Source organism: Etheostoma cragini, chromosome 11 (genome assembly GCF_013103735.1).
Source record: "Etheostoma cragini isolate CJK2018 chromosome 11, CSU_Ecrag_1.0, whole genome shotgun sequence".
Classification (NCBI taxonomy): domain Eukaryota; kingdom Metazoa; phylum Chordata; class Actinopteri; order Perciformes; family Percidae; genus Etheostoma; species Etheostoma cragini.
In genome coordinates, this window is record NC_048417.1 from 5,188,069 (window position 1) to 5,211,159 (window position 23,091).

Below are 23,091 nucleotides of genomic sequence, written 5' to 3' on the forward strand. Positions count from 1 at the left end.
CCCCCCCCCCCCCCTGACATTTATTTTGCAGTGAACGTGTATATATTACAGAACATTTTCAGGTTCATTACTTTATTTTGAGGTTGTACCAGGATAGATTTACATGGTTGCATTTTCTTTTTTTAAAACACCATATTTTTGTTGTACCGCACATTGCTGCAGCTCCTCTTTTCAGCCTGTGTGTTTAGGTCTCTGTTTTAGCTACAGAGTGAGACATCTCACTTCTATACTATCTTTGTTGGGAGTCGCACATGCTCAGTATCTAGGTAAAATCACATCAGCTAGATAACTCTTTCTCCAACTTTGGTCAGTACAAGGCAGGATTGGCTAGGAGACTTCTTCTAGATGAGGGGCACTAGTGGAATACCTGCAGAACAGGGACAGGAAGTAGTTCTTTTGTAGATTATGTTAAACTAGTGTATGTTTTAGCAGTGTTTTGCCATTGAGAACGAGCTAGCATGCTAGCGCTAGCATGTGCTATAATTAGCCACAGCTCACCCGGAGACTGAAGACAGAGGACATTCAGAAACCGTATCTCACTCAAAACAGCATGAATAGTTTTTTTCCACGTTGGTGTGAAAGCACCAGAGACACAAAATAACACCCCAAATGCCAGAAAAGTGTTTTTTTTTTTTAAATAAAAATGTGCACTTTAAGACCTTAGCTAATGCTAGCCATTAATTGCGGTTAAACAAAGAAACCGTGGTTACGTACAAGAATTGACATTCAGACAGTTATCTTATAATTGTTACAGGCCTTGCTGTGATTGTGTTACCGGTCAGAAGTGTGTGTGGGAGCGCAATCCTATGAGGGCATGCATATCCGTGTGATTTATCCTTGGCACAGTTACGATGCAGTAAATGTGCCATGAGTGACTACAGCTTAGGTCTGCACATGTTGCATAGAGCCACATGCTGCTGGCATCGCAAACAGCCATAGTGTTTCACATCCACACACATACAACCTGCCTCCATGCACAACGCTTGTGGTTTTGGTAAGATTAACTACAAAAATGTGCCTAACCAAGGCAACACATTCTCTGTGTTTCACTCTTTTCCACGTGGTTACTCAACAACAGTACCAGGCCTGAAAAGATACTCTGAGGTGGCTTTAACAGAAATGTCGGCGTCGGAGGCGTCTATAGTAATGTGGCTCTAGTTTCCAATCCTTTTAATTATAGAGCACGATTTTAACAAACACAAGGTTTCCAAAGTGCTGCACAAAAAGACAACAGAATAAATAGATAATACAATAAAAGCACAAAATAAATTGAGTCACCAAAAAGAAGGATAAAAGTAATAAAATAAATAGAAAAAAGGAAATTACTAAAATGCACTGCCAGCATATAGTAAAAAATATGCATGTAAGTATACACATAAGATCAACACTCTACCTTGTGTTAAAAGCCAAAGAGAAGAGGTGGGTTTTAAGAAGAGTTTTTAAATGAGACAGAGGAGGCCTGTCTAATGTGCAGAGGCAGCCCATTCCAAAGTTTTGGAGCTGCAACAACAAACGCTTGGTCCTCTCTGATCTTAAGCCTAGCTTTAGGCACCGTCGGGAGCAGCTGGTCACTGACCTGAGAGAAAGGCTTGGCGTGTAGGGCTGCAGGAGCTCAGAGAGGTAAAATAGGTGAAACCTGCCCGTACTTGCTTTTGCCAATTAATAGGCATGCAGCAGCATTTTGTACCAGTTTCAGGAAATGTTTTATGTGCACAATGGTAACTGCTAGAAATCCTACCGAGAAGCCTAAAAGGATTTATTTCACCATGCAAAAAAAGTAATTCATTTAAAAAAAAGTCACTAACCTGTCCCAACAATCTCTGTGTTGTTTTGGGTGTGTCCTCCACAGAACATCCGCTCTAAAGTGGAGCTGTCGGTGTGGGATCACCCAGAGGACATGAGCCTTTCCTTCACCGCCACCTGCCAGGATGGAAAGCCGCTGCCAGGCCTCAGAAAGTGTGCCGACTTGAAGATAGGAGACACGGTGAGTCCACGCTCTTCTCCTCTCTCTAACACACCTCACATTAAAGGTCCCACGACATGGTGCTCTTTGAAAGCTTTTACATAGAGTTTAGTGGTCCCCTAATACTGTATCGGAAGTCTCTTGTCCATCCATGGTGCAGAATTACAGCCACTTCAGCCAGTCACACAATGAGCTTTCCTTAGCATGTGCCATTTCTGAGTCTATAGCTTTAGAGTAGGAGGAGAGGGGGGGCAGGGTGGAGGCTGGGGGTGCGGCCTTGACCAACTACCACTTTGCTTGTTTTCCAAATTCTCTGGGCGGGCAAAGCCGAGAAAGGGAGGTAACCTTGCCCCTTATGACCTCATAAGGGGAAAATTCCAGATTGGCCCATCTGAGCTTTCATTTTCTCAAAGGCAGAGCAGGATACCCAGGGCTCGGGTCACACCATCACCATTTCTAGAAACTGGGGGACCATAGGAATGCTGGGGGAATGGATATTGATGTTAAAAAAACTCATAAAGTGACATTTTTATGCTATGGGACCTTTTTTTTTTTTAAAGGTGCCCTGCCACTCAAAACAGTTTTTACTTGCATTTTTTGAAACATGTTAGATCCATATGCGTTTGTGTCATGCTGCTACCTCCTCTGTCAGCACTAGTCACTGAAAAGAAATTAGCGGAGAAATCCGTTCAGTTACAACAGGCGGTCAGTCTGATGTCATGCTGCTTGAGGTCATAACTATTCATGATCTCGCCCCGTTGCGCTGGGTAATCAATAGCAGGCTCTTATTGGCTAGCTATTAGCCAATCAGAGTCAAGCAGCTTAGCTCTTTGAATATAAATGAGAACTGGCACACATTGAGCTGAGTCTTCCGGCGGGGTTTCTATACCACGCCAGAATGGTTTGATATAATGTACCCAAGGCATTTTGTTTCCATAAATGTTAGAGTCCATGGTAGAACTTCAGACATTACCACAAAGTAATGAAATACATGTGGCAGGGCACCTTTTATTGTTTTATGCATTGTGTAAAAGTATTGCAGCAGCCTGGTAGTCTTCAGCTACACCATTTTATATTCCTTTGTGACTTTACTGTCTTTGTCAGTTTTGTTTGTCATCTTCAGGATGCCTGTCTTTGAATGAATGAGATTATTCCTTGACTTTGAGATTTTGCTGAAGGATTTTCTGAGAGCAGTGGCCTGTCAGACGCATTCAGTTTTTGATTTGACCCATGAGCTTTTCAGGCTATGGTATTGTCCTGGAGAAACATACACGTACAGTATGTAGAGCAGGGCAATATATTGATATAATATCAATATTGTGATGTAAGACTAGATATTGTCTTTGATTTTAGATATTGTAATATGGCATAAGTGGGGTCTTTTCCCGATTTTTAAGGCTTTAATTACGGTGAAGTTATGTAATTTTCTGAACTTACCAGACTGTTGTAACTGTTCTATTATTTGCCTTTACCCACATAGTCATTATATCTACATTACTGATGATTATTTATCAAAAAATCTCATTGTTTACATATTTTAGCTAAAGAACCAATACAACACTACACTATGTTTTCAGCATCGATATTGAGGTATTTGGTCAAAATATTGTGATATTTGATTTTCTCCATATCGCCCATTTGACTTTCTTTTGTGAATAATGACACAATTGTATGGACATTTTCTGTTTTTTTTGGCCAGTTTTATTCAAATCAGAATTTATTTTGCATTTGTCAATTTCAATTTTCAATTTCGTCATGCAATTTGAATATGCATTTTGCAAATGGCAATTCAAAATGGAAAGTGGCAAAATAGATTTTTAGGTCATGTCGGCCAGCCCTTATCCTTCTGCTCCCCTAAAGAGTTGTTATTAACCACAGTCAATGACTAAAGAAAGCAAGTTGTGACTTGGCAGTCTTGGCAGCAAACACTGTGTGACCTTTGAGTCCTCTTAGAGGGAGAGTTCCTGTCTGATGAAATCAAACCCAGATGGAGGGGGAGTTTTATTTTTATTTTTTTATTGCTCCTCACTGTAACCACAGAGACAGTGTTGGCACCTGAAAAGTATCCACAGTAATGGAAGTCACTTCAACTGACTGAGTCTCTGAGTGTGTGAGGTTCACTCCAGGACACACACTTTGATACACTCCCTACCGATCTTCTTGTTTGTCCCATAGCTGTGGATCTCTTGTATTTTATCTTGTACTTTGAACTGCTTATATCAAGCTTTCAAATGATCTACTGCTTCTAAACAAAGGGAAGATAGCATTATCACAGCTCTTTTGGAAGAAACTGTTCACTGCTGAGGGAACATTTGTTTTTTTTGCCTCTCAGCTGGCACCAATCAACAGCTGGTACAGCTATGGGCAAAGCTTTAGGTCTCACCCACTGTCCTAAGGCTGCATCCAGCCTCTCCGCTGGCCTTTTTCCTCCTGGTCATCAAGGCCGGGGATGAAGTGGGATTACTCCTGTGACAATTTCCCGGACTTCAGAAAACCGTCTCTTGTCATTATAAACAGCTGTGTCGTGTTTTGCTGTCTGATACGCGTTGCGGCTCGTAGATCTGTTACCTTCAACTGGACTTTCTGGATCTGCTTGCTGGTACATGTACAGTAGCAACATGCCCACATTAACACAGCCCTGTGCATTTTATAAACACAGTTTTGAGTATTAAACATGTTCTTAGACGTGTCACAGGACTTTGGCCAAGTCCCTAATATTCAACCGATAACAAGAAAAATATCCTTTTTTAGAATAAAAATACAAGGGCCTTTCAATTGGGTGGAGAGGGGTGGGGTAAACCTTTTTGATAGTCCGTTCAATAGGAAAATATTGGCGCCTACTGACCACGAAAACACTTAATCCCAGTTGGAATAGATACATTCTGGGACGTTGGACGGAGTGAAGGAAACGTAGCTGGAGCAAAACAAAACTGGTCTGTGGCTGATACTACTTTTTTGTTCAAGACCTCAAAGGATTTAAAGATTGTTGAACGGTGAACAAGCTCAAAGCTTGTATTTGAGCGTTAATGAACAAAGCGGGATACCCTTCCTCAATACAGTTGGAAAAAAAATCTTTAATGTTCCCAGCAAAAGAGATGCTATACAGCAGCCATAAGCGCTTTGTGTAATTTTAAAAATAAAAAGTTGTGATTAAATCGGACCAATAACCAAGTAACCCTTATCGGACCACTTGGTTGAGCGTCCATGTAAACACTGAATCTGGAATCTCAAATAAGAATAATTTCAGTCAGGTTGAACAAATATTGTCCATGTAACCACAGATGCCGTGGCATGTGATTTGCTTTATGATTTAAAAAAACAAAAAAAACTCTGCCTGTTTCAAATGAATGCATTCGTAGCTGAATTGGGAATATGAAAGTTAGGCAAGGTGATCGCCGGCTTTGTGATACCAGTTATCCAGCACTGATGGACGGGACAGCAGCAGTAAGCGGACGTCTTGTATGGAGGAACAGTATATTGAATGTTTGAAGACTGCTGTATTTTCCTTGGCTGTAAGCCTTCTCAGTTGCTGTCTTCTGTGAACAAAAGCAGAGGTCAGGTGACACAGCATGACCGTACATCTTAATTGCTTTGCATTTTGCACAGACCTCTCTGTGGTGGTCACTTTGTATTCTATACATGCTTCAATTAAGATTAGGAATGAGTCCTGGATCTATTAAAAATGCTGGCCAGGAGGCAGCTTCTTACATGCTGTTGGTGCAGCAGCGTGGTGGAATTTTTCTCCCAAAACACCCCGTGCTCCACACTCGGCTGCATTATATTCCCGGGACGGTTTCGGGATGGGAACGGGTGGTGAAGGATTTGAGGCAGAACAACAGCAGTGAATAGATGGAGGGGACTTGCTCATGTCTTTTATACTTAGGAGTGAAAGGAGACGGAGAGAGCGGCTCAGTCCACTGGGTGCCAATCTTGCCAGCCTGTGCTGAGGATATGGCCCGGGTGTCAGTCACTGTGTCTGTGTGAGCTCGCCATCAAGCCTGATGCTGCATCTCAATGACCTCACACAAAAGTAGGCAGGAGAAGGCCTGTGAAACTGCAAGCCGTGAAAGAAAGGGAACTGGCAGGAGGAGAGAGGTTTAGCTGTAGTGGATGTAGTCACGCCGGTGTCCTTTTCACTGTTACACTGCAGAAATGTATGACCACTAATCAAATGAAACCAAGTCTACGCTAATTAAATAATTTCTCCAAACAAACCAGAAGCATTTTAATTTGATTATATGTTGTTTTGTATGGTCCTTCTGGGGTTTTATGCAGTGAATTTAATTTAAGTCATAAGTTTTTCCATCATCTGTCTTTTTTATTGTTTTATCAGAAGGAAAATGGTTGTGAAAGTCTCTTTTGGGATACAATTTTAAAATGCTTCTTCCACAGTTAACACCTTTTGATGTGGGTGTCCATCAGTACTGATGGTACATGAAGTCTATTGAGGGAATGAGGGGGACTGGTCTTACAGGGAGGTGTGTTCAGATGTATTCTTGTTATATTATTTTCTTGAGGCAGCGGAAAGTGACCGCGCCATCGACCAACAAAAAACTGGTCCAAAGTCATTAGCGCAGCTTTCATTGTTCTTTTAACAGCAAACACAATGCTTGTTACACACACACACAGGAAAGCGCAGCAGCACAAACACATGCAAAAGATTAGATATAAAAATATTACAGTGCAAATCCACTATCATTAAAGCAATGTGTCAAGATACAAACGCGCCTGGCTTAAAGTGATTGGGAGATGTCTCTGTAAGTGGATTTGGACACGCCCTAAACGCTGCAAAGTCGACTATAAAAGTAATTGTACTTAATCCTCCAAGAATATTGTAGTGTAATGTGAAGATGCGTGCTGTGAGACCAGTTTTGACACTAAACGTGTAACACTCAGAAGGGGGCGTGATGGCCATAGGCCAGGCTGGAACGACCTCCTGGGGCGCTCTGTGGTACATCGCGGGTGTCTGAGTCTGTTTAAATAATCACATCGCTCACCCAACTGTGTGTTGAGGTATTTTCACAATGCTTTTAGAATCATCTCTAACCTTCTTTCCTTCCCCCCGTCATCCCTAAATGCCTTCTATTTTCCTACTACTCACTCTTAAGTTTCCCCACCCTGTGCTTCTCCACTAACTTGTCAGTTGTCCCAACCAGCCACATGATTGGGCGAACAGGCCTCCTCGAGATTCACATTTACAGTTAATTTAATTGTGTCCCTCGTTACCTTGTTAAGCTTCCCGCGCTGAAGTGGTGGGGGGAATCCCGTCGACATGTGATGTAGGCTCTTCCTGGATCAGCTTGTGTTGAATGCTGGACTGAAGTAAAGAAAACAAAAAAAAAGAAACACTCCACTCTAATCACCCCATAAACTAATAGATTCATGCATTGCTCATTGGTAATGGTTTGTATTAGGGCTGCACTATATAAAGTAAAATATGGACGTTGTTGAATGTTGCGATAACGAAATTACTTGTAATAAATAAACTGATATTAAAGTGTTGTCAGCTCTGCCTTTGTGCTGCTTTCAGTATTCTGCTCAAACACAACACATTGCTTCTTGAATTTAAAACAAATGAAAGGAAATCATTTCAGCTTTATTTTATTGAACATATTGAACTGACCATTAAAAGACGCCACTAAAAAAGAACTAGTTACATTTTAAAGTGCAGTTTTCTACTGATATTTACTTACACCTAATACAGATCATCTCTGAGTGTCTTTCGCAACATGGTTATTGTGCCAGCTGATATTGCAGCGATAATAAAAAAAATGTATATATATATTGTGCAGCCCTAGTTTGAATGTTTGCATGATAAACTATCTAGTTAAAATAATTGCCCAACAGGGCTGCTTTTTTTTTTTTTTTTTTATAATACTTCCAAAGCTTCTTTTGGCATTTTCAGATGAAGCTTGAAATGTACTTTTATGGCATCATTATTGTGAATAACGTGATTCATTGGCTATAATGAGTTTGTCTTTTTTTATTAAATCAATTTCATTGAATCAGTGTAATTTACCGGTACTATAATTGTGTGAAAGCCAAAATAGTTAGTTTTGGTTGTTGTGGATACAGTAATGTCATTTATGGTGATCTCTGATTACTGCTTGAGCGCTTCGTTAATACAGGTGTACAATAGACATTCAAAGACAAATCACTTAATGTTGATTTAGATTTTTAATGTCAACTGTATGAATTAAGATTCACGGCTTCAAACTATTGGGTACAGCCCAATCAGCAATATCTGAATTTTGATGAATGGAATTGTGGGTATTGAGGTTTAGAGCTGGGGAAGTTGATGAGTTCTGCAGCTGGATTTGCTGGATGCAGAAAACTATCGGTGCATTAAGCGTTAGGATGATGTTTTTTTTAATAAAAAAAAATAAAAAATGAAGATAATTTGGGGCATTTTTGGCCTTTATCGACAGGACAGCTGAATAAATGGATGGGGAGAGAGGGGAGGAATGACATGCAGCGATTGGCCGCAGGTCGGAGTCAAATTCGGGCCTGCTGCGTCGAACCTCTATATATATGGGCGCCCGCTCTACCAACTGAGCTATCCTGGCGCCCTGGATGATGTTTTACATTGGTACATGATTGACAACAGACCAACCATACATGTGCTTACATGTTTTCTCCAACTTCTCTTCCTCTGTAATCTGTGGGCTTTGGTCATTTTAAATAGCCTGTAACAGTGGAGTTTATGCCTGGCTTCCTTTCAGTTATACATTGTAGTGGCTTTTTTATTAGTCTAGTTCATGGGATCTATTTACAGTGTGAAATTTCCTGTATTAATAAGTTAATTAAAAAAGGGTACTCCCCAAATCTAGACAGAGAAAGACTGTTTATCAGAAACGGATACAGAAAACTATTCAATCCCCAAGGGGCAATTTCTTTTGACAGTCTATCCCATCCATGTCATATATAAGTGCAAGAGTAACGACAACAATCAGCATTCACATCAATATCAACATGCCAGTGACAGCAAGAGCATAGATCAACAATTTGAATGCAGTAGCCCATTGGCCGAAAGAATGAAAGAATTTGCAGACAAAATAGCGCCGACCTGATGGCACAGCTACAAATTCACTAAAAAATCCGTGCTCAGGTTGAGTTAATACATGATCAGCTTTCTGAACTACTCGTTCCTTTCACAGGGAGCGGAGGTCTTTCTCCCAGACTTCAGGGATCTTGGAGCAGACATTCCCAATGTTAGATAAAAACACATTTGGAACGGAACAGGCCTTGCCCAGGTTATGACAAACTATTCTTGAAATGCCCTTTTTACTCAGGAGATCTAGATCCAAACACAGGATGTTCCTGCCATGAGCAGCAGGTGCTGCAGATGTAGAATATTTGCTTTTGGTGGAAGATGTCAGATTGTCTTCTGAGGGTCAAATGCTTTAGTCAGAGCAAGTCAGAGCTTCAAAGCAGAGTAATACTTCCTCCCCCTAGTTACCGCTTTGGTCTCAGAAACAGAACAGGTGAGAATATGCAACCGTGCTTACCTTAGTCTTTCTTCAGCTTTCTAAAGTTAAAATGTGCCATGGAAACCTCACAATCATTGTTTTTCTTTCGGATCCAAGAATCTGGAGTCCATCTCAGGAAGGAGGTTTAACAAACTCTGAGCCGCACCCTGATCAGTCGATCTACCCTGAGATGGGACATTTTCATAACAGCTGATTTTAGTAGGTTGACTCAGAGTTAAGCGCGTGCACCAGCGCAATAAAAAGGCAGCATGAATGGAGCTATGATACTAAGATTCCCCATGGTAACTACCACAAACAAACTGGTAGGCGGAAATAATCATGCGCACATGCGAGTTTAAGCATGTATTTAGTTTTTTTTTTTAAAGCAACACTGCTGCTGCTGTAAAATTGCAAAAAATGTTTGTGGGAGAACATTTCTGCTTGAGTCATTGCTTTAGCTCTAATATAGTGTATTCATTTCATTTTTAATCACAGGTAACCTATACTAATAATGGTTAAGACTGAAATGGCATTACACCATTGCATTTAGGTGCAAAAAAGGTAAAACTACTACTAATCCCATTTAGAGGTTGCAGCACCCCGTCAGTAGCGGAATTATAATTTAAAATCATTGATTTCTTTTTAATGGCTCTCACTGGTTTGTGTCCAGGGAACACAGTGAGTTACATTCTTCTGACGGCGCCATACAGTGGCTTTACTAATATGCTCTGCATCACCACTGTTGTAAAGAAAACTGTCGTTTGCACACAAAAAACACAATGCAACACAAAAAAATGTGATGGAATGTAAGAGCATGTCCACGATGGGTTACTTTAGTGATATGAGGACGGATAAGTTATCTACATATCTGATCGAAAAAAAAAAAAATTCCTTTCAAATAGGAAGGCCAATATCTGGAAATGAAAAGGCATCTATAGCCGGGGTCGATGTATGTTTAACTCCCTGAGAAGTAATAAAGCTTCTTCAGCAACGGGATCGTCGACCAGAGGGAATGCCAAGTTCAGAACAAAAAAGTTTTATAGTCTGCCTAGCACAGTTAATAAACTAATAAAGTTGTTGTTTTTTAATTTTTTTTATTCATACAAATGACAAAACTGCAGCTGAGAGCGTGAATGAAGAAAGGAAAGAGCGCTGTGTCGGGAAGAAGACTGAGAGAAACGAGGTATACTGAAGAAGAAAACCTGCTGTCGACCAGGTTAGGTTCCCAGGCTTGGTTACCATAGTAACTGACTCTAAGGTTAAGTTACCTACCCTTTCTCAGGTTTAAATAACCTCCCTTTCTGAAACGGGAAGCCCAGCGTTTCCCTCTGCTCAGGGTTAACAAACTCGTTTTCCCTAAACCTGCTTTCTGAAACGGACCCTAGGAGGACAGAGCCATGTGTTACTGTCTGCTGTGTGCGTTTCGGTTTAGCAATTAGCAATACGTGGTGTCAAGTTGAAACTTTGCACTATTTCTGCAGTCAGATTTGCAAGTTTGCCATATCATTTTATCAGTTAAAGGTGTACTTCGAGTCCCTGCGTGGTCACTTCTGTTGACGTTCCAAGTGAATTTCCAACAGAACAAGCTCGCCCCTCCTCCCCATGTTTCTGTACGTGTCATGACTAAAACTGACTAAATGTCACTAACCCCCACCCCCAACCATCTTGTTGGTGATTGGCTGGAATGTGGTTTGACATTTACGGCCCCTGTGTTATCTCCCCAGACCGGGCTTTATCACCGTATATCCAGGGGCCAAGCAGCTAGCGGATCAAAGAGGTTTGTGTCTGTGGTTTGAGACAAAAAATGAAATTGCACTGAAACCATGCACTCATAGTGCACCTTTAAAGTCAATGCAGCCTCTAAGAAAACCCCTGAGCTTGTTTGGGCATTGAACAGACTAGGGATTGACCAATTATCGGCCTTGCCCATTATCAGGGCAGATATTTTGGCAATTTGCAGATTATCTGTATCTGTTTTATTTTACTGATGACCGATAAAGTCAATTATTAAAAAAATGCACTACTGTGGCTGCGCTATAGCTCTGTATGCATGTGGTCTGCAACACTTGCACTAAACTGTTTGCATGTTTAGACTCCAGGAAGCTGTTTTTGTTATTATTTATTAATTTTATTGATTGTATATTATGTTTAGAGTTTCAGTTGTATATTACATTATTGCTTAAATCATTTAGACCAACTTTTGTGTTGGAGTTTTTAACATTTCAAAATTTAATTTAAAGTAACTGTAATTTTAGTTAATGTTGATTCTAGCAGCCGCTTTGGACAAAAAAAAAACATGTTTTTACCACACCTGGTGTCACAATGTTATTTTCTTTGCAGTGCAGTATTAACCCCTCTATTACTGAGTTAGCGTTACAGGGAGGTCATACAGTTGCAATGAATGTTTTTTCTCAGACAGAGAATCATTCATTTACAATAAGAGAACAAGTTACATTTAGTCACTTTAAGTTAGTTTTGACTAAAACATGTTTTTGTTTTCTGTAAATGCGAGTTCAAATATCTGTTATTGGTCTCATTAATTACTAATAATCGCTGTCGACATTGGCCCTGGATCGGTCGACCCCTAGAACAGACGGTGTTAAGGACGCCTGCTGGGATTGAGTAAATATGAGGAAAATACCAGACAAACGTGCTTATGTTGGGACAGAAACGCTTGGGGTTGGGTTGCTCCTCTTGTCAAGACTTCCTTCCTCAGAGCAATCGGATGGGTGTAGGTATAAGGTCCCGCTTTCTGCACAGCCACATCACACACATCACTCTGGAAACTCATCTTTGGATGAAATAAGCCTTCTGGTGTAAGCTAAAGAAGACGGATTCATGTAGTTCATGTACTACATGAGCAGCGGCCTGGTATTTGGATAGTAGCTGTGTTGGCTCACCTTAAAAGGTGTAGGGTGGGAATTGTGGTTTAGATGCTGTATGAGGTTTCTACTGTATACAATGCACCTCCATATCTCAAATCATCTGAACTTGCCCTGAACTCTTCAAATTCTACAAACAGGAAGTCACTATCCTTTCTCCATCAGTGCTGGTATTTGGTGTATTTTTATTTCTAATCACACCATCTAAATTAGGGGTGTTGAAATTAATCGTTGCATCGCGATGCGGACCTGCACGATTAAGGATTAATGCACTGACGGACCATAACCGTCATTTTTTTTTTTAGATTTTAGGCCTTTATTTGATAGGACAGCTGAAGACATGAAAAGGGGAGAGAGGGGAAATGACATTGGGCTGCAGGTCGAGGTTGAACCGGGTCCGCAGCGTTGAGTGTATACATATTTTGTTTATGCTCTTTGACTGCTGTGTTAGACTAAGCTTGGGCCAATTAACGCCTTCAGGGTCTACCGTGTGTTCAAAACCACTCAAATTTCAGTGTTACCGTTCTGCGATATGAGCTTCTTTTGTTTTGTTTAATGAGTCGTCAAGAAAAGAGTGCAGTTTATAAATCTCCCAAGCGTAATGTACAACGTCCTAAAAAGAAAGTATATTGTGTTAAATGGGACTTTTTTTATCTTTCCGTTTACGTCGAGTGGAGCAGCCTAGAAGGAAGTCAGTCCTCCTCCGGTTCAGCAGGTAAGCTGAGGGAATCAACGAGTTCTAGGAAGGTCGAGCTAGAGCCTTTGAGGGAAGATCTAAGCAGGAAGAATATTTTTTTAAGAGCAGGTACAAGTAAAAGGGATCTAAATATCTTTGCAGGTGTCGTTCAACGTGAGTGTGGAGGCGAGGAGCTGCCCCCCCCGCGGCACCGACCAGAGCTTCACCATCAAGCCGGTGGGGTTCAAAGAACGTTTGGAGGTGTCTGTGGATTATCAGTGTGACTGCGGCTGCAGCCGGACAGCACAAACCAACAGCAGCATCTGCAGCTCCATAGGTACAGTAGGTCATCTGGCTCTCCACTTTTCCATTTATTAATGAACATTTACATGAATCTACAGGGAGCTAAATGTTTGAAGGTCCAATGACATGGTGCTTTTTGGAGGCTTTTATATAGACCTTAGTGGTCCCCTAATACTGTATCTGAAGTCTCTTTTATATAGACCTTAGTGGTCCCCTAATACTATATCTAAAGGCCCTTTTATATAGACCTTAGTGGAGGGTGGGGGTGTGGCCTTGACCAACTGTCCCATGTATTTGTCCGTTAGATATAATTAGCAGCTAATTTGCCTTTTCATTTCATGGTTTCTTTTTTGTTAAATGTTAATTAAACTGGATCAACATGTTCTTAAAGTAGGAAACGCAACAATTTTGAAGGCAAGGCAACATAAAAATCCTTGGCCTGTAAAGAAAAAAAGGGCTTTTTAATCATGCAGGAGAGACAACTTCTGCTTCCTGTAGGTTAAAAAACCTTCAAGAAAGGTTGAACACCTTAATCAGTGATGTCATACCTGATACTTGGTCTTGAGTAACTACAAACACTCTACTACTTTCTTTGGCCTGATTATTGAGATGCTCTGACCTGTGGTTGTTGTTGAGATAATGATGGCCATAAATATACTCTAACCGTATTTTTAACTTTTAAGATATATATATATATATATGGTATTTGAGATACAGTCAGTATTACGTTGTATATTTTAATGCAGGAACACATTCATTTATTTCTGTACACATTTAGAGATGTAGTGGGTGCCTGAAATGACTACCTGGAAAAATCAAAACCAAGTGCAAGTGGGCAAGAAACAAAGCACTATCATCTGACTGGAAACATTTCAGATTTGGGAACTACTGTACTCCCTAGAAGGCTTGAAATGAGTAGAACAGCTAGAAATGGAAGTTTGTTTGTTTATTTGGGACTCTCATTGGCTCCTGCATTGCATATTCTTCCTAAGGTCCTTACAATTCTTTTATAATGGGAAAATGCAATAATTAATATGCACATTACAGTACATCCTAAATAATACAGAATAGGAAATTATAAGACAGAAAGTGTGGAAGACTGGAAGAGTATCAGTTCATAACACCACTCATATGTTAATAACAAAATTCACACATGGGACAAGGACAGACACATATGGCGCTTACCCACTGCTAGTATCGTCTCGACTTGGCCGCGGTGCCCTGTCCTCCATTTTCCATGGCTGGTCGTCATGGCGACACCGCAGGAAATTGCCATGACCTAACGCGAGACACACACAGAACGTCAAAGGTGTGTTGTCTTTGATTCTCGGCAGAAGACAAATTTAGTTTTAAAAGAAGCCGGAGGCAGCAAATAAAAGAAACACAGCTGGCTAAACTTTTTCAAAATGGCGGGTTTGTTCAGGACACCCCCGTCTGTCGCTAGCAACGATGATGCACTGATTAGAGACGATTCTCTTTGACCAGTCAGTAGTCTGTTTTGGTGTTGCCTTAGCTCGCTTGGGACGTTGATGGAGTTGATATTAAAAAATGTACCTGTTAGTTATTGGATAGCTAATGGAAAACCAAACAAGTAGAGGCAAGTCGAGCAGGTACAAAGCAGTGGAAAAACACCAATAGACAGGACTGCTGAACCGGTGCAGTCATAGGGCATTTCACACCTTCATGTTTTAACACTGTTTTATGACAGGTACATCAACATGCTATTGTTACATAACATCTGTTTCACCCTCTCCGGACGCGTCTGACCATTTACCGCACACACGCATAGTTTAATATCTCAACCAATGTAGTTTCTGTTTCTACATCTCTAATCAATAGACGTTGATATTTGTAGCTGAAAAATCCTGCAGAATAAATGAAGAAATACATTGTATCTGGACGTGAAAGACCTGTCTCAAATCAGTCAGCAAAATAAAGTAACACTTGCCTGTTACAGGTACGTATAACTGCGGGACTTGTCACTGTGAGCCGGGGTACCTGGGCGCCCGCTGCGAGTGCCAGGAGGGCGAAGCCAGCAGCATGTACATCAGCGCCTGCAGGGAAGCCGAGGGCAAGCAGATCTGCAGCGGGCGAGGAGAGTGCAGCTGCAACCAGTGTCTGTGCTACGAGTCCGAGTTTGGCAAGATCTACGGCAGCTACTGCGAGTGTGACGACTTCTCCTGTGCCAGACACAAAGGCGTCCTCTGCTCAGGTACTATTGTCATCCACAGATTGTCTACCTAGCCGCTGAAGCGGAGTTGGCCGGAGTTAAGTTTGAATTCTGCTGCCAGGGCCATGTGAAGAGAGTCCTTGTGTTTGACTTCTTGTTTGAGTTGCTGTGCTTGTATTGAAGTGGTGGTTTGAACCACAGCTGTTGAGACACCGCACCTCGCTGGGTATTGAACTTAATGAGAATACAAGCTGACATCAAACATGCTGTAAGCTCTTTAGATTTGCTGCTTGTTGTGGGTTATGGTTAAATATAATACACATTCATGGTGTTGAGTCACGTTCCCATACCTGCTCTGGGTGTGTCTTGGTGGTTTGGCCCTCTCCTGACTTCTCTGAGACCCAACCCAGCGTTTTTTATTTTTCAAGTGAGCTGAAAGAGTCACCTGCAGGGCTGCTGGCTTCGCTCCCGAGAGAAGCTCAGAGGAGCAGCTGCAATAGTAGTTGTTCGGATGTTGAGCAGCTCGTGTTTTGTTTTGTGTCTGCCTCAGGGGGTTTGGTTTGGTTTGATACTTGTCTTGGAATGATCGAGGACCGGAGAGAGGGGGAAAGACTTTTTTGCTTTGCTTTTGTTTTTCTGGAAAATAGATTGAAGTAAATACAGTATGAGACAAATTTAGCACAAGCAATGTATGACCAAAACCAACAACCCTGACTATGTTTATGTGCACATTATATTCCATTAAAAGACAGTATTCCGACCAAGCTGTTTTTATGGCAAATAAAAGTGAATATTCCACTCTTATTCCGGTTTACATGTAACATGCACAACATGTGTACAAAATAGGGTTTTTCAAAGTTTTCCACCGTTGGCGGACTTGTTCGACCATGCGAACACAGCCTCCCTTATTTATTCCTTCAACCACCCTCTTGAAAAGGTTGGTGTTACGATGTTGGTGCATATCCCAAAAACTGTTGATATCCAAGTCTTTAATAATGTTTAAAAGTATCTGCGTTTTTCCTTCTTTTATTTTGGGCATGCATCTCTACCGCAGCCTTGCCAAACTGTTGTTTGGTTGGTTTGTGTCCAACAACCATAGCAACGCACAGAGCAGACCGTAAACTGGCAAGAGGCCAAAGAATGTCTCTAAAACCAGAATAATGCCGGCATCTACCACATGTCTCAATCGGAAAATACTAAATTCAGAAAAAGGCCTTATTCGGAATATGCTGTTTACGTAATAATATTTTCATCATTGGAATAATAGTGGAAACATTGGTGTGCATGTAAACATACTCACTGAGATTGTATTGGAACTCTGAAAGCTTTGAGCTGAAGCCCTGTGGCCCTTAATTATCACCATTGCCATTGTGAGGCATAAATATGCTGTATTAATCAGGGATTTGTTTACTGATGCCAACTATAAACTCATAGTTAACTATCAACTCAACTATAAAGCCGTCCCTGCTTTACTCTGATGGCCAAAGAGACTCGGTATGAAAAGGCAGGCTTGGCTCAGAGTATCTGCTCCGCTCTACCAAACAGGCCAAACTGTTGTGTTCCCAGAACATCGGGTCCAAGTTGTGGTGCGAGACCTCTAGCCTGGAAGAAGGGGAGGGGCTCACTGGCTCATCCCAAAGCCAATGGCTGTTCCTGTGAAACCACAGAGAGCGCTTTGTGACAGAGGGGCCAGCTTTGGTGCAATCCCCTAACACAATGCCCGCCTTTATTTATCTATACCCATTAGAAACGGAAGTCTTTCGTTTAGTCAGCAGCAAGGCTGGACACCCTGAAGGCACAGATGCAGAATGGTTTGTTTGTGCTGATCATCCATAAGCAGTCATTAAAACTTAACAGTCCACTACCTTCTGCTGCTCTTCTCTTCTCTACTCCTTTCTCAGCGTGGTTGCCCAGTGTGGAGCCGTAATGAGTTCCTAATGATACCAAACGGTACGCCTCCTCCACACTTTCCTCCCTATCTGTCAGTTCATTATTCCGGAGTGCCCTGTGTTAAGGCATGCTGTAAAAACTACTCTGTGCCCTCACGTTCCTCAGAAAACACACAAGAAATACTAATAAGGTCTTTTTCGAGCCCCTAAGCAAGCAAAAATATCTTGTTAACAGTATTGCGCTCCACCTGGATTGGTCACACTTGGTTGAGAGCTGCTCATTTACAGTCTTCCATCCATCCATCCATCTTCGACCGCTTATCCGGTATCGGGTCGCGGGGGCAGCAGCTCCAGCAGGGGACCCAAAACTTTCCTTTCCCGAGCCACATCAACCAGCTCCGACTGGGGGATCCCGAGGCGTTCCCAGGCCAGGTTGGAGATATAATCTCGCCACCTAGTCCTGGGTCTTCCCCGAGGCCTCCTCCCAGCTGGACGTGCCTGGAACACCTCCCTAGGGAGGCGCCCAGGAGGCATCCTTACCAGATGCCCGAACCACCTCAACTGGCTCCTTTCGACGCGAAGGAGCAGCGACTCTACTCTACTCATTTACAATCTTGTCTGGGAAAATCAGTGTTCAGACTGATAAACTGCCTAAAGGCGCAGCAGGTTTTAGTAAAGAGGAAATCAGCTGGCATGCTATCCGCAGTGGTGTTTTTTTGTCTTTTTTGCTGGTTAGAGAGTGAGCCACGGTCACATTGGCAGATCGGGTTGTTGAACGTGTGATATTTCTTGTATTATTCTTGTCTTGGCAACTACTTCATTGAGTTATTTTATGGGATACCAGGAGGTTGACTGTAAGATGCAGCAAAGGGCCGCAAGTGGGATTTCAAGCCCGGGCCACTGCAAAGGACTCAGCCTAGATGGGGCGCGCGCTCTTACTGGGTGAGCTAGAGGTCACCTCACATTTCTAGTTTTACTCTTCCATATAGATATGGAAGAGTTGGGAGCAGGAAGCTGTTAGCATCATCTTTGACTATAAAGTGTCTTGTTCAGCTGTAGAATGTACTTCCTCAGGACATACCTTTTCACATCCAAATTGAAGCGGGTCATTGCCAAAATTTGTATTTATCGTTTTTTTTTAACTTAATCTGCTCTTAAAGTACATTATCGGGCTGGGTTGCTCGGTTTGGTTCTCTTCTCTTCGGTGTGTTTGCAACGATGCTTCAGTAAGTCCTGACTTCCTCGCCCTCCTGACCCCCTGACCCACATCTCCTTTGTAGACTCTGCAGCTGGTTCTAAATAATGGTCTAAGTGCTCAGCCGTCTCCAGTTGCCAGAAATAGCGTGACTTTAATTCCAGAGTTACACTAACCCTCTTTTACCTCATAAATAAAACTGTGTGTGTGTGTGTGTGAGAACGTACTCCGTGTGTGCATGCATGCAGTGTCTCCTTTTTAATAGGGTAAATGGGAGCGTGTGTTTATTCATGTTCGTGCCGAGCATTACTGGAACTATGCTTTGCTGAAGAAAACTATTTGGTTTAAGGGGTCTGTTTGTTTTGTTAAAGGCCTTGTCAGTTTTAAACGAGACTAACTTTTCTCAGCTTTAGAAAACATTCCGACAGGAAGGGACAGTGCAGGTAAAATAGAGAAGTTTAAAATGTTATCAGAGCCGCAGCGAAGACATGTGGAAACACAGGTAATACTCCTGAACAACACGATACAATATGAGCAGCTTCAGCCCAGAACAGCTGTCACTGAACAATATTTCTTATGTTTTTGTTGTTAGAACATAGTATCCCGTAGTTAGATCCAGCAAACTTTCCCGTTCCAGGAAAAATATCAGACATTTTGTTGGTGTGAAGCTCATTGCTGCCACTGGACAGCAGAAATTCCTTCAAATGCATGAGCTTTTTAGTGAACATAATTGGGTCTTGCTTCCTTTGAAGAGTTGACGACAATTAAAATCTCCCTTTGTAAAGCATTACATGGGACTGTCTATTAAATATGAGAGAAAACTCTGCACTTCAGTTAACCAATGTGACATTCAAGATGTTGTATTATTCCTTTTTGGGAAGCATGTTCTGTCATTGTCATGTGAACTGAAGACACTGTCTTACTATAAAAGTATCTTGTTTTGTCCTACCCGTTTCCCTCAAGTTTGTAGCATATCTGTTAGAGATAACTCCCTGTGTATTAGGGGTGTGCATCTCTTACTCATAGGACGAAACGGTTCAGGGGTGATACATTTTAAAATGAAACGATTTAGTGCGATTTGATGTTAAACTGATTTGGCGCCATACATAGAGATACGATTCAATCTGATTGGTGCATTTAATATTTGCCCAAATTTAAGTATACATTGGCTATCTTCAAATACATTTTTATAATAATTAATATATTTTTGTAAAAAGAATGCCACGCCCCCAAGTCCAGTCCGATCAGCTTGCCACGTGGAAAAAACAAACCTGTAGCCCGCCCAACTTTCATCTACAGCAGTCCGAGTCACTGTGTTCGCTTAGAAGGAATCACTTCATATGGGTAGGCACTTGTAATGACATTTTAAAAATGTTTAAAGGCTAAAAACACATTTAAAACCTGCCCCGTTTAAGCCTGTCGGGTGCTAACTCTAGCAGGAGGATAACACGGGGTAGGCAACAGCGATTGGTTTTGTTTTTCTCGCTACTGAAAACACTCCGAATTTACAAACAGTGCTACGTGTTGAAATTGACCGGAATTCCCCTTTAATGTTTGGCTGACAGCACCCAGGCAGTCAGAAGATCACAAGCAACACCAGACTCATTACTACTGAAAATTATTACAAACTTTGTATGAAAGTGATACTATTTTACACATTTTAGCACTCACAGCCCGTTTCTCAATTCGTGAAATACCTACTTTTAAACAGGAAAGAAGTAAGTAAATGTTGGGGAAAGTGTGCCACTACCCATACATGTAACCGGTTATGGAGATTGATTTTACCACACACTAATTCCTCATCTATGGCAGTACTGACTAATGCTTAAGGTGTAGATGACCTTTTGGCTGTGAGATTGTGTCAGTCGTGTGGCGGTATTCATGGTCAGTAATCAGGAGCAATTAGGTTTGCCCAAAGCGAAGATGCATTTTTTAAAATCATGTATTTCACCTCTCGTCTTTTGTATAAGCAATGATTTCACAATTCTGTGCAAACAATGGTTCCACCTTGAACGGGATATTGGTTTTGAGGTGTATTTCATGTGAATTGTGTCCTACTAAGCAAAGCTACCCGAGCAGCACCTGACGCTCAGTCCTCGGAGCTCGAGGTGAAGCAGACACCGGCTGACTCCTCCCTCCTCCACTGCTTTTTGAGACTTGACTGAACTTGACCGCTGCAGACAAAGACCTCAGGTTTCTCTGGTGAAATACTGCAGGTGCAAGGCCACACCCTGATCCTATCAGTGTGTAAACTAATCGTGTCTTAGCAACTTGCAGGTGTGTATTTGCACTAGTAGTTTTGGTTTGTTTGAGGTCGTAATTTAGGTCTACTCAGAGTTAAAACTGGCAACAAAAAGTACCTGAAACGAAGGGGGCGGGGGTGTGAAGCAAAAAGCTCAGGAAATGCCCTTGTAAATTACAACCCGTCTACAAGCAAGGCTCAGATTTTAACATGCTGTTCACGTGCACTGCTTTTCCCAGTTTGACACTGGAGCCACAAATACAACCCACACCAATCAGACTCATGCTCCACAGCAAAAGTCACACTGTATGTGTTCCAGCACGCAAAAATGCGTTTACACAATCAAGTGAGAAAGGTTTGGGTTTCATTTTGTGGGCTCAGCAGCTGTATTCAGGGCTTATTTTGAAGTCTCTCAGGCTTTCAGCCATTTCTGTCTCTTGGGTGGTTCATCAGCATTCTGAGGTCCCCAGGATTTGGATCCTGAAAGCTAAACAGCGGACTGTTTCACATCACAGCTGCCTGCTGGATGTCAGGCGCATGCTGTGCTGTCCTCAGTGTGTTGAAGCATGGTGTTGAAGGGAAAACAAATAAAAAGAGAGCTTCTGAATTAAGTCTGTTGTATAAAAGATTTAAAGTGCCCATAATTTGCTCATTTTCAGTTTCATAATTGCATTTAGAGGTTGTACCAGAATAAGTTACATGGTTTAATTTTCAAAAAACACCATATTTTTGTTGTACTGCACATTGCTGCAGATCCGGTTTTCACCCTCTCTGTTTAGGTCTCTGTCTTAGCTACAGAGTAAGACATCTCACATGTTTTAGCTACAGAGTTTAATTCTATACTATATTTGTTGGGAATCGCACATGAGCAGTAGATGGGTGAGATCATATCAGCTAGATAACTCTCTCTCCAACTTTGGTCAGTACAATGTAGGATTAGCCGGGAGACTTCTTCTAAACTAGGAATACCTGCCGAACAGGGACATGGAAGTAGTTCTTTTGGAGATTATGGTGAACAAGTGTGTGTGGTAGCGGTGTTTGGTAATTGAGAAGAGCATATATGCTAGTGCTTATAACATAGGCACTTTAAGGGATTGGAAACAGATCCTGGACTGGCATGCTGAGGCCTAGACGTAGTACTAAAATATCCTGTACAATTGAAAGTGTTGTTACTTTACCGTTATGTTACTTAAAGCTGCTATAATAGATTTAATAGCTGAAAACCCTTAATGTTTAAAGATGTAATAGGAATTGATTCTTTTGATTGCCATTTCTGCAGTGCCGCCCATCCAACACACAGTGTAAATCCCTGTTTAAACTAAGAAAATGCTATCAAGCTCAGTTTGAAGAATACCTGTATTTCACTAAATTTTAAAGTACAAGATAATTATTATGTTTTCCCCCAGCACTGCTTGGAGTGTCAACAAAGGAAATGCTTACAGACCAAAATGTCAGCCTTTAACAAAGAGCTGGTTGCTTCAGTGTTATGAAACGTGGGTCACAGAGATAATCATTGTGTCTCCACAAAGCCTTTTAAAGGCTTTTGTCTTCTGCTTACTGTGAGTAATATCAGTGGATGTCGAGGCATCCGATGACTCGGAGACTGAGCAGAATCTACAAGTAAACACTATTTTCATGGCTGGTAATGATTGTTGTCTGTCAAGCATGTGTTGTCACCCACGAAGAAATCACACGTCAGAGCAGTAGATACCTGTGATTGCGCCCAGTCTGATCCCTCTACATGTTCTTCTAGTTTTACTGAGCTTTGCAGGCTGCTCATTTTGAAGGTGTCATTATTATTTTACTGCCACACAAACATAACCCAAGAAGAAGGCTTCTACCCCCCACATCTCATACAGACCAGATATTGGCGCTCTGTTTATTTCTAATGACAAACAGCTTGGCTCAGCATACTAGAGAGTGCTTGTATTGGCCTGCACTTTTTAATAGCCCACATTTCTTAGCTGTTTTACACAGACGGACGGACCGACAAAGGGAACACTGCTGCTAAAATATGGCATAATGAAAACCCACTTCACATGAGTCCCAAAGTTGAAGTTTGAGTGGATGTGTCGCACATGGGATTGTTTTCAAAAGATGAATTGAGTGGTTGAGTGGATTAGTACAAGAGTGGTAGAGAATAATATTCGATTTTACTATAGTTACCTGGAGCCTTTAATCCTTTTTAAAGCTTTTTAGAGCCCGACCGATAAAGGATTTTTAAGGCCGATACCAATACTAATATTTGGTTATTTAAAAATCTGATATGTCGGCATATATATATATATATATATATATATAT

General features: G+C 41.5%; 1 protein-coding gene and 1 long non-coding RNA gene across 2 annotated transcripts in view; one reads left to right on the forward strand and one right to left on the reverse strand.

The window, feature by feature from the left end:
* The window catches only part of LOC117952780, a 15,756-nt gene extending 973 nt beyond the window's left edge, over positions 1 to 14,783 (reverse strand). Inside the window, exon 1 of the long non-coding RNA XR_004658502.1 lies at positions 14,573 to 14,783. This is a non-coding gene — a long non-coding RNA (uncharacterized LOC117952780). The remainder of the gene's footprint in view (positions 1 to 14,572) is intronic.
* itgb5 (integrin, beta 5) overlaps positions 1 to 23,091 on the forward strand; it is a 53,116-nt gene that overhangs the window by 11,228 nt on the left and 18,797 nt on the right. The window contains exons 9-11 of the mRNA XM_034885307.1: positions 1,850 to 1,984; positions 13,153 to 13,327; positions 15,251 to 15,505. Coding sequence (XP_034741198.1) covers positions 1,850 to 1,984; positions 13,153 to 13,327; positions 15,251 to 15,505 — 565 coding nt within the window. The remainder of the gene's footprint in view (positions 1 to 1,849; positions 1,985 to 13,152; positions 13,328 to 15,250; positions 15,506 to 23,091) is intronic.